This window comes from Gekko japonicus, unplaced genomic scaffold (genome assembly GCF_001447785.1).
Source record: "Gekko japonicus isolate JY-2015 unplaced genomic scaffold, Gekko_japonicus_V1.1 scaffold711, whole genome shotgun sequence".
In the NCBI taxonomy this organism is placed as follows: domain Eukaryota; kingdom Metazoa; phylum Chordata; class Lepidosauria; order Squamata; family Gekkonidae; genus Gekko; species Gekko japonicus.
Genome location: NW_015165849.1, coordinates 64990 through 81820, shown reverse-complemented (window position 1 = coordinate 81820; position 16831 = coordinate 64990). Strand labels below are relative to the sequence as shown.

Genomic DNA, 16831 nt, shown 5'->3' with positions numbered 1-16831 from the left:
GTCGCCCGGGCCGAGATTGGGGGGGCAAGGCGGGCGACAGAAGGCCGATGCCTCCGTCGCCCGGCCCTCTACAGAATCCACCCCCAAAACCTCCAGGTATTTCCCTCCTTAGAGCTGGCAACCCTACATTCCCCTCAGTGCCTGTTGGTAGGCAACTAAGCTTGGTCCTGTCACCTACTTTGGCCTTTGGGAGAAAACACATTGGGGCCAATCCTGATAGGGTTGCCAACTCCAGATGGGAAATTCCTGGAGACTTGAGGGATGGAGCCTGAAGAGGGTGAGGTTTGAGGAGGGGTGGGACCTCAGACAGGTACACTGCCATAGACTCCACCCTCCAAACCAGTCAGTCTCACATAGGGAACCATTGTTGCCAATCTCCAGGTGAGGGCTGGAGAGCACTCAGAATTACAACTGCTCTGCAGAAGGGAGGGCAGAAGTCAGCTGAAGTCAAAGGGGCAGATAATGGTAGGTTGATGGCTAGCTGGGAAGGAGATGGGGTTGCCAACTACATGCTGACAAATTCCTGGGGATTTGAGGGGTGGAGCCTGGAGAGGGTGGGGTTTGCAGAAAGGTGGGACCTCAGACAGGTAGAATGCCATAGACTCCACCCTCCAAACCAGCCATTTTGTCCTGGGTAACAATTGTTGCCAATCTCCAGGTGAGGGCTACAGATTACTCACAATTACAACTGCTCTTCAGGTAGCCGAGATCAGTTCCTCTGGAGAAAACAGTGGACTCTGTCATTATACCCTGCTGAGGTCACCACAGCAAATTGACACTGTTTGCCCAAAGCCAGAGCACTGCCCCAGAGCCTCTTTCTAGATCCCATTGTATTGCTTTCACAACGGGCTTTACTGCTAGTATTGTTATAACAGTATAATTATGTATCATTTGCAGATTAAAGCACCAAACAAAAAAGCCCTCCAGTGGTATTAAGAATGGCCGCTACAGGGGTAGGAAAAATGGTGCCAAAGGGCACAGGATCAGGAAGGTCCAGAGACTGTCCAGTCCACAGGGGTGCCACCCCGGCTTTGCTACAATCATTCTCAAATCATTACAACAAAGAGGGTTTGGGAAAGAAATCCAAGAAGTGCACAGAAGCACCAAAATGCTGTGGGGGAAAGGGAAAATGGCTTGCTCCCTTTAACATTAAAGCTGGGGCAAACAACCTGCATGTAAGTGAGCACAGACCTCTCAAGATGGGAGACCCAGCTGAGCTCTGAGCAGGAGCAGGAGACAGAGGGGTGAGTGGTTTTTTACTTGCTTTCAGCTGAGAGGATTTAGCTGAGGATTTTGGTGGGAGAACTGGTCTGGGAGTGTGGGGAAGCGCTTGGAGTTTTTGCAGATTCCTGGCTGCTTGAGAGAAGGAGAGGAAAGGGCATTGTTTGACTGTGATTGACTGCAATTGAGAGGAAAAGGAAGGGGCATTGTTTTGCATGTGATTGAGTGCCTGGGTGCATTTGAATAGCTGCTGCCAGCCCTCTGCTGGGGGAGGCCTCTATTTAAGGAAACACCTGGCCAGAGGCAGAGGAGACCCAGCTGAGCTCTGAGCAGGAGCAGGAGCAGGAGACAGAGGGGTGAGTGGTTTTTTATTTGCTTTCAGCGGAGAGGATCCAGCTGAGGATTTTGGTGGGAGAACTGGTCTGGGAGTGTGTGGAAGCGCTTGGAGTTTTTGCAGATTCCTGGCTGCTTGAGAGAGGAAAGGGCATTGTTTGACTGTGATTGACTGCAATTGAGAGGAAAAGGAAGGGGCATTGTTTTGCATGTGATTGAGTGCCTGGGTGCATTTGAATAGCTGCTGCCAGCACTCTGCTGGGGGAGGCCTCTATTTAAGGAAACACCTGGCCAGAGGCAGAGGAGACCCAGCTGAGCTCTGAGCAGGAACAGGAGCAGGAGACAGAAGGGTGAGTGGTTTTTTATTTGCTTTCAGCGGAGAGGATCCAGCTGAGGATTTTGGTGGGAGAACTGGTCTGGGAGTGTGTGGAAGCGCTTGGAGTTTTTGCAGATTCCTGGCTGCTTGAGAGAGGAAAGGGCATTGTTTGACTGTGATTGACTGCAATTGAGAGGAAAAGGAAGGGGCATTGTTTTGCATGTGATTGAGTGCCTGGGTGCATTTGAATAGCTGCTGCCAGCACTCTGCTGGGGGAGGCCTCTATTTAAGGAAACACCTGGCCAGAGGCAGAGGAGACCCAGCTGAGCTCTGAGCAGGAACAGGAGCAGGAGACAGAAGGGTGAGTGGTTTTTTATTTGCTTTCAGCGGAGAGGATCCAGCTGAGGATTTTGGTGGGAGAACTGGTCTGGGAGTGTGTGGAAGCGCTTGGAGTTTTTGCAGATTCCTGGCTGCTTGAGAGAGGAAAGGGCATTGTTTGACTGTGATTGACTGCAATTGAGAGGAAAAGGAAGGGGCATTGTTTTGCATGTGATTGAGTGCCTGGGTGCATTTGAATAGCTGCTGCCAGCACTCTGCTGGGGGAGGCCTCTATTTAAGGAAACACCTGGCCAGAGGCAGAGGAGACCCAGCTGAGCTCTGAGCAGGAACAGGAGCAGGAGACAGAAGGGTGAGTGGTTTTTTATTTGCTTTCAGCGGAGAGGATCCAGCTGAGGATTTTGGTGGGAGAACTGGTCTGGGAGTGTGTGGAAGCGCTTGGAGTTTTTGCAGATTCCTGGCTGCTTGAGAGAGGAAAGGGCATTGTTTGACTGTGATTGACTGCAATTGAGAGGAAAAGGAAGGGGCATTGTTTTGCATGTGATTGAGTGCCTGGGTGCATTTGAATAGCTGCTGCCAGCACTCTGCTGGGGGAGGCCTCTATTTAAGGAAACACCTGGCCAGAGGCAGAGGAGACCCAGCTGAGCTCTGAGCAGGAACAGGAGCAGGAGACAGAAGGGTGAGTGGTTTTTTATTTGCTTTCAGCGGAGAGGATCCAGCTGAGGATTTTGGTGGGAGAACTGGTCTGGGAGTGTGTGGAAGCGCTTGGAGTTTTTGCAGATTCCTGGCTGCTTGAGAGAGGAAAGGGCATTGTTTGACTGTGATTGACTGCAATTGAGAGGAAAAGGAAGGGGCATTGTTTTGCATGTGATTGAGTGCCTGGGTGCATTTGAATAGCTGCTGCCAGCACTCTGCTGGGGGAGGCCTCTATTTAAGGAAACACCTGGCCAGAGGCAGAGGAGACCCAGCTGAGCTCTGAGCAGGAACAGGAGCAGGAGACAGAAGGGTGAGTGGTTTTTTATTTGCTTTCAGCGGAGAGGATCCAGCTGAGGATTTTGGTGGGAGAACTGGTCTGGGAGTGTGTGGAAGCGCTTGGAGTTTTTGCAGATTCCTGGCTGCTTGAGAGAGGAAAGGGCATTGTTTGACTGTGATTGACTGCAATTGAGAGGAAAAGGAAGGGGCATTGTTTTGCATGTGATTGAGTGCCTGGGTGCATTTGAATAGCTGCTGCCAGCACTCTGCTGGGGGAGGCCTCTATTTAAGGAAACACCTGGCCAGAGGCAGAGGAGACCCAGCTGAGCTCTGAGCAGGAACAGGAGCAGGAGACAGAAGGGTGAGTGGTTTTTTATTTGCTTTCAGCGGAGAGGATCCAGCTGAGGATTTTGGTGGGAGAACTGGTCTGGGAGTGTGTGGAAGCGCTTGGAGTTTTTGCAGATTCCTGGCTGCTTGAGAGAGGAAAGGGCATTGTTTGACTGTGATTGACTGCAATTGAGAGGAAAAGGAAGGGGCATTGTTTTGCATGTGATTGAGTGCCTGGGTGCATTTGAATAGCTGCTGCCAGCACTCTGCTGGGGGAGGCCTCTATTTAAGGAAACACCTGGCCAGAGGCAGAGGAGACCCAGCTGAGCTCTGAGCAGGAACAGGAGCAGGAGACAGAAGGGTGAGTGGTTTTTTATTTGCTTTCAGCGGAGAGGATCCAGCTGAGGATTTTGGTGGGAGAACTGGTCTGGGAGTGTGTGGAAGCGCTTGGAGTTTTTGCAGATTCCTGGCTGCTTGAGAGAGGAAAGGGCATTGTTTGACTGTGATTGACTGCAATTGAGAGGAAAAGGAAGGGGCATTGTTTTGCATGTGATTGAGTGCCTGGGTGCATTTGAATAGCTGCTGCCAGCACTCTGCTGGGGGAGGCCTCTATTTAAGGAAACACCTGGCCAGAGGCAGAGGAGACCCAGCTGAGCTCTGAGCAGGAACAGGAGCAGGAGACAGAAGGGTGAGTGGTTTTTTATTTGCTTTCAGCGGAGAGGATCCAGCTGAGGATTTTGGTGGGAGAACTGGTCTGGGAGTGTGTGGAAGCGCTTGGAGTTTTTGCAGATTCCTGGCTGCTTGAGAGAGGAAAGGGCATTGTTTGACTGTGATTGACTGCAATTGAGAGGAAAAGGAAGGGGCATTGTTTTGCATGTGATTGAGTGCCTGGGTGCATTTGAATAGCTGCTGCCAGCACTCTGCTGGGGGAGGCCTCTATTTAAGGAAACACCTGGCCAGAGGCAGAGGAGACCCAGCTGAGCTCTGAGCAGGAACAGGAGCAGGAGACAGAAGGGTGAGTGGTTTTTTATTTGCTTTCAGCGGAGAGGATCCAGCTGAGGATTTTGGTGGGAGAACTGGTCTGGGAGTGTGTGGAAGCGCTTGGAGTTTTTGCAGATTCCTGGCTGCTTGAGAGAGGAAAGGGCATTGTTTGACTGTGATTGACTGCAATTGAGAGGAAAAGGAAGGGGCATTGTTTTGCATGTGATTGAGTGCCTGGGTGCATTTGAATAGCTGCTGCCAGCACTCTGCTGGGGGAGGCCTCTATTTAAGGAAACACCTGGCCAGAGGCAGAGGAGACCCAGCTGAGCTCTGAGCAGGAACAGGAGCAGGAGACAGAAGGGTGAGTGGTTTTTTATTTGCTTTCAGCGGAGAGGATCCAGCTGAGGATTTTGGTGGGAGAACTGGTCTGGGAGTGTGTGGAAGCGCTTGGAGTTTTTGCAGATTCCTGGCTGCTTGAGAGAGGAAAGGGCATTGTTTGACTGTGATTGACTGCAATTGAGAGGAAAAGGAAGGGGCATTGTTTTGCATGTGATTGAGTGCCTGGGTGCATTTGAATAGCTGCTGCCAGCACTCTGCTGGGGGAGGCCTCTATTTAAGGAAACACCTGGCCAGAGGCAGAGGAGACCCAGCTGAGCTCTGAGCAGGAACAGGAGCAGGAGACAGAAGGGTGAGTGGTTTTTTATTTGCTTTCAGCGGAGAGGATCCAGCTGAGGATTTTGGTGGGAGAACTGGTCTGGGAGTGTGTGGAAGCGCTTGGAGTTTTTGCAGATTCCTGGCTGCTTGAGAGAGGAAAGGGCATTGTTTGACTGTGATTGACTGCAATTGAGAGGAAAAGGAAGGGGCATTGTTTTGCATGTGATTGAGTGCCTGGGTGCATTTGAATAGCTGCTGCCAGCACTCTGCTGGGGGAGGCCTCTATTTAAGGAAACACCTGGCCAGAGGCAGAGGAGACCCAGCTGAGCTCTGAGCAGGAACATTCAAGAGGGAATTAGATAAGCATATGGAGCAGAGGTCCATCAGTGGCTATTAGCCACAAGGTATAGATAGGGGCTCTGGGGCAAGTGATGCTCTGTCATCTTGGTGCTTGGGGGGGGGGTCAACAGTGGGAGGGCTTCTAATGTCCTGGCCCCACTGGTGGACCTCCTGATGGCACTGGTATTTCTGGCCACTGTGGGATACAGAGTGTTGGACTGGATGGGCCTTTGGCCTGATCCAACATTGGCATCTCTTATGTTCTTATGTTCTTAAGATGCGTGAGCAAAAAAGCCAAATTCTCACCATCCAGCAGAACTTTTATGTGTGTAAGATCCCTATGTACATCTTGTATAGTGGCTATGGTGCTATAAAAAGGAGTCAACAAGGCATTTCTATCTCTTATTTCTGTGCACAAATTACAATACTTACAATCACAACCATTGCCATGGGGCCCTTTCTAAAAGAAATAGCTCAAGGATGTCCAATGAGCTTCATGGCAGAGCAGATATCTGGTCCAGATCCAGGTCTATAACGCTCTAGCCAGCACACCACACCAACTCACCTGCTAAAAAGGGCCTCCCAAAGACAAAGCCGATTTCATCACCATGATCCGCTTTAACAAAGTCTGGCTTAAGAGCTCCATGGAAACTCGGCCGATGCTGGAATTCATACACGTAGGTTGGATAGCCAGCATCTGAACAAGGGAAGAAGATTCTGTCATTGCAACTGGATTCTACCCAAATGGGGCACAGTCTCATCCCTGTCTGTTGCTTCTCCCTTCTCTTCTGGAACTCCCCATCCTTCACCTAGAGAGCAGACACCCTCCATGACCTTTTCCTCTCAGCCCCCCTGGCTACTTTATTTATTTTAACTTGGTTGTCTTATAGTATTGTTTTTAGGCAGGTCTCTGGAGAGGCAGCAGATTCCCAAAAATAAATCCTTGGCCTTCCTAAAACCTGGCTCTCCTCATCCGACACATCAGAGGGCTCTGTGTGTCCCACATACTTCACCCTGAAGACTACTGGCATGACCATCTACTCTCCAAATACTGCCCCTTCCAGGCCCTGCCCTCACCTCCATATTGATGCTTCAAAATAAACCCAATAGGTCTTTACTCCCCTCGGCAGCTATATTGCTTCTTCCCCACAAACTTTAATTCAGCCTACCTGGCTTATCTTATTCCTCTCTGACCACAGCCCCAACTTTCTCCTTGGCGATGCCAACGTTCCGGTTGGTCATCCAGCTGACCCAGCAGTTTCCCATCGCCTGACCTCTCAGCTGCGCTTTTGGACTCTTGCACAGATTGCCATGCGTTCACTCCTGATCTTGTCTTTATTGATTTAGATATTTATACCCCAGTAGGAACCCCCCTCCTCCACTTTATCCTCTCAACGACTCCATGAAGTCGACTAGGATGAGAAAGAGTGACTTGCCCCCAGTGACCCAATAAGTTTTACTGTATTAGGCAATAGGTGATTCTGTGTTGGATCCCACTGCAGCCACCAGATTTTCCCCAGACCATTGTTTGAAGGATGGACTGTCTGCTGAGCAGTTGGATTTCCAAGGCCACATCTTGGCAGAGAGGTATGTCTGTGAGCCAACCCTGCACATGTGGATCTCATGGGAACCATTCCCAAACCAAGTTGTTGTGATATAAGCTCACCTCTGTGGTATCTCGCTGTTTGAATAGCGGGAGCGACAAAGACCACATCTCCTAGCATATCAAGAAGTTGGTCTCGGAGTTGTATGGGGTCTTCAATATCCTTCAGATATTCATCAACAATTATCTGAGCATGTTCAGGGGCAACACTCTGCCGGGGCAAATGAAAATCATAGCGCATCATTGGCCTGCTGTTATCTCCGGAGGATTGCTTGCTTTGTGGCTCACAGTCAGAACAGATGAACAATGGACCCTTTCAGCATACCCTGAGTTGTGGCAGCTCCCCCACTCCAGTGTTTCTGGCAAGGCCACTTCTGCCACCACCCCCTGCCCACTCACTTGCTAGCTCTCCGCAACCTTTGCTGTCTGCTGCATGCACTTCTTGGTGCCACTGGGGAAAGGTCTGAAGTCTGCTGTGAGTCTGGGCAGTGGGGACACTTGTGAGCTGACATAGGAAGGACACACAAGCAGATGGGAGGCATGCAGGTGGTTGGGGGGGGGAATGAGGTCATCATGAGTGCCTGGTGGTGGGCAGAGGGGGGACGACTGGGAACTATCTGCCTAGGGCCCCTCAAAACCTGGAACCTCTTTTTACACTCTGAGCAACCACCAGCAGGCCATAATGGATCCCCCAGAGTCTCTCACACTGCTATCTGTTTCTCCCACCCCAAGAGCAACCTGATGCAGTGGTTAAGAGCAGTGGACTGTAATCTGGAGAACCGGGTTTGATTCACCGCTCCTCCACATGCAGCCAGCTGGGTGACCTTGGGTCAGTCACAGTTCTCTCAGAACTCTCTCAGCCCAAAAAACAAGTCTAGCTTGCCACCTAGTGGTGCATAACGCTAAAAGAGCTAGAACTTCTGGCTGCCAGACCATCTAAGGATCTCATGGCTATACTACACACAGTGCCATACGATAATTATTATTACCCCTCTCCCTCGTATATATTAAAATAACACAGTTAAATTACATTTGGGTCCAGGATGAAATCAAGGATGGCTGTAAACCTAACATTAAGAATTCTGTTCTCACCGTGAATTGTTTTAAGCCACGAATCATAGAAGTTACTGTTGCTCTGTCTAGGCCTCTTGTGAAATCTGGAAAGTCCAGCATCTAGAACAGTGGATACGAGATGTGAACAGTGCAGGAAGCACAGGTTGCTTCTCAAAAGGCAAACAGGCTTAAGGTGTGGCATTAAAAGCAAGAGAAATGCCTTACATGCGGAACAATCCATCCAGACTCATGGTTATTGAACCCAATTATGTAGGGTACGTTATTCGTGTTTTTCTCTGCTAGGAGATCTTTGGGCAGTTTGGGGAAAAACACACCATCTACAACTGCATAGGAAAACACACTATACTGAAAGAAAAAGAAAAAAAAGTTAAGGACATCAGAATAGAGTGTCAGGCGCCTAGACAAGTTACTCTCAACAACACTCTCTTTGGCAGTGATTTGTTTATCGAGAAGCAGACAAGATCCAGACCAGAACAGTACTGTGTCAGAACTGCGGATTTTGGCGGGTACAGGTATAGTTATAGGTAATTCAAACAAGATCTCCTTAAGTGACCAATCACACGCCGCATTCATCCCGCCTAGACATTGCATTGTCTACCCACACCCTCTGGGAAATATACAATCCCACTATCTTCCCTAGCAAGCTGGCACCAAAGGCTTCAAGGATGTTCCTCTGGGAGGAAAGCTTCTACAGGAAAAATTACAGCTTCCACAATAGCACGGTTCACACACACTGCATTCGCTCCCCCCCTTAGGAATTTCCCTTCCCCCTACAACCATGGCAAACTAAGAAAAACGGAGTTTGACATAGAGCTCGAATCATAGCCTATTAATGTATTTCTTTGCAAGGGTCTTTTTAAAATGCTGCCTCTCGAGAGTCTACTTTTTAGCAGAACAGCTGTCCCAGTTAATATAAGCAAAGCCAGGTAGATTCACAGACACCTACCCCCCCCAATGTTCCAAAACAACCGCAGCCCCCAAGATCAGTGGGTGGTGAGGAGATAGGAAAATCTGTGACTGGAGGAGCTGCCCCACCAGCCTCTTTGCAGCCTGGAGAAGAGAGCTGGCATACTGCACCCCAGCCCCCAAGGGAGGTCTATGGAGGCTGCCCTGAGCATAGCGTTGCCAGGTCTCCCCGGCCACCGGCGGGGGATAGGGGGTATGGTTGCCATATGGGTTGGCAGCCCCCCGGTGGGAATGGGGAACCCCCACTTTTGCAGACTCTTGCCCGCTTCCGGTCAGCTGGGAAATCCCACTCCCAACTGATCTTTTTGGGCCTACTTCCAGTTTGGAGCTTACTCTTGGTTGGGGGTGACGCTCTGGCTTTTGGGCAAAACTCTACATTTGGAAGCCAAATCTACCATAGAGTTTTGCCCAAAAACCAAAGTGTCACCCTGACCAGAAGTAGTCCCAAAACTGAAAGTAGTCCCAAAACCGAAGTAGGCCCCAAAATGCCCAACATCACTTCCAGTCTCCTAGAAGGACATCAGGAGACCACCAGTGGCTAGGTAAGTTGATCTGGCAACCCTAGTTGGGAAACTCCTAGAGATTAAGGGATGGAGCCTGGGGAGGACAGGGACCTCAGTAGGGTACAGTGTCATAAAGTCCACCCTCCAAAGCATTCATTTTCTCCAGGGGAACTGATCTCTGTAGTCTGGAAATGAGTTAGATCAAGATGGGTAACCGTGTTTGTCTGTAGCAGTAGAAAAGACCAAGAGTCCAGTAGCACCTTAAAGTCTAACAAAATTCTCAGCAGGGTATGAGATTTTGTGAGTCACTGCTCACTTCTTCAGAGATGGTAACCATAGAGTCTTGCCCAAAATACTACAGCTATGCGACATCCCCAGAGTGATGACATGTGATGTGTGATGTCATCATGTCAGGACATCTTGCAGGCTTGTGGCTGTTGGGGCCGGGGCTTCCCCCCACAGCCAGCTGGCCAGCAGGGGGCAGGAGCCTGTGAAATCAGGGGATCCCCCGCTCCCACCTGGGAGCTGGCAACCCTAAACCAACCCCAAGGTCTACATCCGATCTGACCTCTGACAGGAGACTTTCCAAGCCCCCAAATATGACAGCAGGCTGTTTTCAGAGACCCATTCACCCAGCTCACCAATCCAAATGGTTTTCATTGTTCCTGAAAACAGCAACTGGGGTCACCAAAAAAGACAGATGCATTCTAATGCAGAGCTGATAATTTCTCCTAGACCAAGAGTGATTCTGTCTCTAATCTCTTCATCTTTCTCTCAGTAACATCTTTAAAACCTATACCTTTTAGGGATGTCAAGCCCCCAGACCCCCCACACTGAGTTTCCATTGCCCACTGCCACTGTAGACAGCAGCAGGGGATAAATTAAAAAATGTACTTAAAAATTTAAAAAACCTCACTTTGTGAGCACAGTGATGTCACTTCTAAATACAATCCAGAAGAGATAAAGGGTAGTTCCAGGAGTCATTGGAAATTCTATGGTAAAACCATACCGTTTCTGTCAATTTCTAGAATTACCTGTGGAGAAATGTATTTTTGGGAGGTTTGAACTGAGCAAAACCTTCATCTTTAACTTTAAAAAGGTTTTCTCTGTCTTGGCAGAGAACAGGCAGGAGGGGACAAGTCGTTTCAATTGCTCTCCAGCCCATCTAAGCCACACTTTAGAAATGCTAAGAGCACTATCTGGAGACAATAGGATGGTCAAGTTCTCTACCCCCCCCCCCAACTACAAAGGTGACCTCTAGTAGGGAACAGTTTTGGAGGTTGAAATCCCTAGAGAAGTCTCTTCCTGAACACTTCTGGAAAAGGTTATGTGACCTGCCCTGCCCAGGAGGTGTGCAAACAGAGATTATAACACTCCTTGGCACAGCTAGGAGGGTCTCTTTGGGTGCTGATTCCATCCAGGCAGACAGAGGTCTTACACCTGGGCTCCTGCTAAAAGCAGCCATTGACATGTGGTGGACTAAAGGCCTGAGCAGAGGCTTCAAGGTAATAGGAATCCAGTGGAACCACTGTAACTTTTATAGCCTGCCTTAGATCAGCTAGGGCAAGCACAGAGGAATCTGCCTGTTTACACTTTTCTTTTGCATCCTTTGCTCAATCTGTTGCTGTGCTAAGAGTATGTGTGTGGGCATTTTCTTTTTAACAAATGTTTTATAACTTTTTTACAGCTGTTCTCTGTACCATATAGACCCTTTCAGACACATTATTTTAAAATGAGTGCCATGAAAAAGGAGGGCAGTCAGTTGGAAAGCTGATACTCTCCCAATGGTGCACAAGTTCTGTAAACTGTCCCCATGGTAACCAGACACTGGGTAGTGGAAGATACAGGCATAATACAAGGCCATAGAATGGCAGTGCAGGGAAAAGAACTTGGGAGCCCTAAGACTCTCACCAGGTAGTTCCTACAAAGGGCAGGTGGTGGCAGTGGCTGAACTGAAATAAGGACAGAAAAGCCCCTCTGAGAGTTGGGAAATATAGGTGGGTGGCATGTGCTAGTTGAAGATTTTGGACAGCCACTGGTACCCAGATGCAAGGCAAGAAGGATCAGGGCCTGCAGATCAGTGGGGCTGTTCCACCCACTACTCATTGTCACTTTAGGGTTGTACCTGGAAGTGACATCATCACGCTAATGGCAGCGTCCCCCCCCCACACACACACACCCTAAGCACCACCTTGGTAGAGTTCTCATTCCAAAGCAGTGGAAGACACTTGGGATGGGAACCAGCCTTTGTTCCCTGTCCATCTCTCCTCTCTCTTTTTGAAATCTGGAACTCCTACTGCCACTTCCTCCCTTCTCCAGGGAGAAAATAGGATTGAGGTTTTGTTTTTCAAAATAAAGCACTGAATAAACATTTAAGCAGATAGCCATCGATGGCATGTCTGTCACCTTACACACCCTTGAACTGCTGTTCACCTTACTTGAGCATATGCTATAATTCCCTAAACAAACTCGCCCACTTTTTTCATCAGCTCAGTCCAAAAACAAATGCATCTTTCCCCATCTTTCATCTCCTCAAGCATACTTTCCCTCATATTGGCTTCAGGCTTCAGAAGAAAGTTATCTGGATAAGTAATGTCTTCCCAAATAGACCCATGGACAGGTCAAAGGTCAGCAGAAACATACTTACTCTTTCATCTTCATCCAGATTGAGTCTGTTTAAATCCTGGAATGGCAAGAGAAATTACAACAGGAGATTCATTTTTTACAAGTATGGATACAGTCCTCCTGAAATTCTCCTACACAAACCTCACAGAAATAATGAGAGTTGCACAAGAGCAATTCTTAATTCCGGGAAATTCCTAAAGGATAGAACCCTCCATCTGTAATTAGAAGTACCTTTTGCATTTGCATTCTGATAAGCACCAAGGGATCCTTCAGTTCCTTAGATCACCATTTGAATACCACTGAACATCTAAGCAAAGCCCAGGCTGCCCAGAAATACTTCAGGAATGCTGCTTGGGATAGTAAATCACCTTCATTCAACAAAAATAATTTCAAAGGGAGACTCCAGGTGATTCCAAGGTTAATTCTAGTCATTTAGGACTCACTCAAGAAGACCATGGTTTCACTGTGGTTTATCTTGCATTTGAGTTTGGCACAGAAGCATCAGAGCCTGTACTTTTGCATGTCAGAGCTACATCTCCCCAGCATTTACATTTTTCCTCACTTTATGTAGGTATATAATATGTAAGGATAAACTGACCAAGCAGACTCCAGTTCCTGCAAAGCATCTGCCAAAATAAATATGTTAGTCTTGGAAGCTCTACGAAGCTTATTTGTTGTGATCCTGGAAACAAATGATCTGTTAACAGAAATCTTCAAACCGGCGTTACCCAGTTACAGTCTTGTGTTATTTTTAAGCCATCATAACCAAATGAGTGTGTTTTTATTCATAACTCTACACGTTACAAGTCAGATAAATATGTGGCCAAAATGGAATCCTATCTTGATGTCCTCCCCCACCCCAAATATGCAGCAATGTTTACCACAAAGTGCGGTCATTTGCAGAGCTCTGCAGCACTGCAAAGTAGAGAATTTAGCTAAAGTGCACATTGAAGGCACGTGCAGAAAACGCTGGATCTTTGCAAAGGAAAGGCAATTGCAGAGCCGTGAAGCTATGCAAAAAGCAGGCACCCGAAGGGCTCTGCATCTGTGCAAGATGCTGGAAACTGCAGAGTTCTTTAGCAGTGCAAACTGCAGGCACCTAAAGAATTGCCCAATGCGGCATAGTCCAGGCATCTTTCTGAGTGCCAACATGCACATTAATCATGAATTGGACCTCAGGGCAGAACTGAACTGTGCCACACAGTCCAACGTAAAACAACATGAACTGAATCACCGGACAGTTCAGATCCACAAGTATTTCACATTGGCACTGGTTCCAGTGACAGTAGGTAGTATACATCAAGTGTGCCCTTCAGATACTGGGGAAGGTGTATATGTAGGAGTAAATGTTCAAACTAACCCATTATGAAGCCAGAAAGAATGTGAATAACCAATTATATGACATTCATTGTATGTGTGACAATGCTCTTACTACTGTTTCATCCATGAATAAAAATGGTTTATGCCTTTATCAAAGTAGTTATTAAACTGCATAAACCAAGGAGATCCAATGTAGTGTAGTGGACTAGGATCTGGGAGATGCAGGTTCGAATTTCCATTCTGCCATGAAAGCACATTGTGTGACCGAGACAGTCACATGTGTTCTCAGCCTAACCTACTTCACAGTGTTGTTGTGAAGATAAAATGGAGAAATGAAGAAGCATTGTAAGCTATTTTTGGTCCCCACTGCAGAGAATTGTGGGCTATAAATGAAATAAATACATAATGAGATCATCATGTTCTTCACCTCCAACCGCCAATGAAACAGAGCAGGGAAACAAAATGGAATGGCTGGAGGGAACACTGAGTGCCATTTTGGGCAGGAGGCCTGTGTCGCTCATACTGTGCAGTCCATATGAAAGATCACCAGATAACAGCATGTTTACCATCTTGGAAATGGCCTGCAAAATGTCTTCTTCCGTCTTCCCCTTCAGACAATGCAGCATCTCGCTTGAGCTTGTTGTTTTACAGCCTGCGGCTTCCGAAATTTTCTGCAGTCGAGAGAAAGACATTTGTCATAGTTTTCATAGGACTGAAAATAATTGCCTCAAAGCCCATCTTAAAAGAGCATAGAGACCAAAGTTTTAGGGTCATGGAAACGTCACAGTTCACTGAGGGTCAGGTGTGCTACAGGCAGGGTTCCCAATTCCAGGCTGGAAAAATCCTAGAGATTTGAGAGGTGGAACCTGGGGAAGGCAGATCCAGGGAGAGAAGGAAGCTCAGCAGGGTATAATGTCATAGAATGCTATGCTGTTAGCCACACTGAGCCCCATTCTGGGGGAGGGGAGGGATAAAAGTCTCATTAAATAAATATGATAAATAGGAGTCCACCCTCCAAAGCAGCCATTTGCTTCAGGGGAACTGATCTCTGTCATGCTGACATCAGCTGGAATTCTGGGTGATCTCTAGGCCCCACCTGGACATTCTAACACTGCAAGAGATTTTTACAAACAACCGTGTTCTATTTGTTACTATCATGCTATAAAGTGCATAGTGTGATATTATTACATCCTTGTTGTCAGGTACATGCATACAATACTTTCAGTTTAACAACTACCTGTCAATATTGCATTAGTATTTTTTAAAAGTCAAGTATTTTTAAAAATACTGATGCAATATTGACTGGTAGTTGTTAAACTGAAAGTATCGTATGCATGTACCAACCTGACAAAGATGTAATAATAGCACACTATGCACTTTATAGCATGATAGTTACAAATAGAACACGGTTGTTTGTAAAAATCTCTTGCAGTGTATATTTATTCATTATTAGACTCTCCTGACACTGCAGTTCAGGTTGCTACATTCACCTGGACATTGGCTAGCCTAGCCTAGATGCGGCTCAAAACCACATTCAAATACCCCTGAGTCACCCCTGAATGGCCATAAAACGCTCATAAATCTATGTAGACAGTTCCATAAACCCGACAGATCAAACGAAGTGAAAGCGGCATGCAGTCTGGACACTGCCATAAAATCTGACAATCAATCAAAGTGAAAGTGGCATGCCATGCAGAGGGGGATTTCTGTTCCAATGTGGGTTTGGTAAAACAGGGGAGCAAATGCTAGATGCAGACTGGGCCAGTATCAGTTCTAGCACTCCCTCCAAAAACCTACCTTAGCATGCTTTTCTGGATGCATGTCCATGAGACCATCCAAGAGACAGACGCCACTTTCAGAGATGGCTTTATGGAACAAGCCTTTTGCCAGTGGAGATACGACCTGAGAAGGGAAGGAAAGCACAAATACCAATGACAGCCTCTCTTCCAGAATTCTGTTCCCATTGCCCACTGATTTTTAAGCCTTTCAAGCATTCCTCAGTGAGAAGATATGCAGTGGGGGACACATTTCCTTGGAATACAAGATAATGTAGAGGAAGCTCAGGGATGCAAATGATTATCTATTGATTATTTCTGGCATACCAGAGATCTTTGGGAAAGGATCTTTGGGATTCTCCAGGAGTTAGTGGCAAATCGTTAAGCACTAAGCAGAATTGTAGAAGCAGGTGTTTTATATCCAATTTAACTGACAGAAGAGGAATTTTCTAACAAGCAGGTGTTCCAACATCAGTATACTTTTTAATTAGGTTGGTACCAACCACCTGTTAATGAGCTGTCAGAGTTAAGATCTGTGGTGAGATTCTCTGCTTCAAAGCAACAGGTTTAAAAGTTTACAGTGGCTATAATTTTTAGTAATTTTAAATAAGCAAAAATCAAACTAAGTTTCTTTTAAGCTTAAAAGGCTTTAACACATAACTATTGAACTATTGGAATCTATAAGCAATATAAATACATTTGCCTTTTAGCAGCTTATTATTTTAAGGCAAAAAGGACTGTTTGCTTGCTTAGAGAAATAATTATACACAGTAAGCTGAATTGATAAAATGCTCAGCGAAAAGGCAAGTGATAATTGGTTAAAGAAGATGTCAAGATGATTAATTGAGTTGAGAAAAAGTACAATTATGCTCCCTGGAAAAAGATTTAATTTTAGAAAAACCCTTTTCCTATTTGTTGTGTGCTTTTAAAAGTTAAAATACAACTTTCATATTTTGTTTATAGCTGAGAATAAAGGCTTTCAGATAGCTAAAATATTTACTAAGACTATATTCTTAAATAAGAAACTTTGCTAATACACAGCTATAAGCTATAAGGAACTACCAAGCTTGTTTTAATAAGCAAAAGAGATGGAACACAGCCAGGTATGTGATCATCTCAGAGTTCAGTAAGAACTAAAAATATTAATCATGGCTCTTGACATTAATTAAAAGACCAATTAAGAATGCAGAATTTATATTATACAAAAAGGACCCCTGATGGCTGAAGCAAAATAGTATATTTTGTAACACTATAAAGTTTAACTTAGATTTAATATTTTCAAAAATTCAGCAAAAATCTTCTGATGGATTAAAATAAAGAATAATAGCTGGATTCAAGGTATCTACAAAAGCTTTATGTTATAGGCTACTTTAGAACATTAGAAAGAGCACGTATACAGTTTAATTTTTTGGAATGTCATTGTAATGATATATTTTCCATATTCTTCATATTTTAAATGGTTTTTTAAAACATATATGCATGTATC

At 46.3% G+C, this 16831-nt stretch overlaps 1 protein-coding gene across 1 annotated transcript in view; it reads right to left on the bottom strand.

Moving 5' to 3' along the window:
* The window catches only part of CES1 (carboxylesterase 1), a 41076-nt gene that overhangs the window by 5462 nt on the left and 18783 nt on the right, over window positions 1-16831 (bottom strand). Inside the window, exons 6-12 of the mRNA XM_015411095.1 lie at window positions 15368-15472; window positions 14137-14241; window positions 12273-12308; window positions 8361-8501; window positions 8175-8255; window positions 7146-7293; window positions 6045-6176 (exon numbers count right to left, since the gene is read on the bottom strand). Of these exons, the coding sequence (XP_015266581.1) occupies window positions 6045-6176; window positions 7146-7293; window positions 8175-8255; window positions 8361-8501; window positions 12273-12308; window positions 14137-14241; window positions 15368-15472 (748 nt within the window). The remainder of the gene's footprint in view (window positions 1-6044; window positions 6177-7145; window positions 7294-8174; window positions 8256-8360; window positions 8502-12272; window positions 12309-14136; window positions 14242-15367; window positions 15473-16831) is intronic.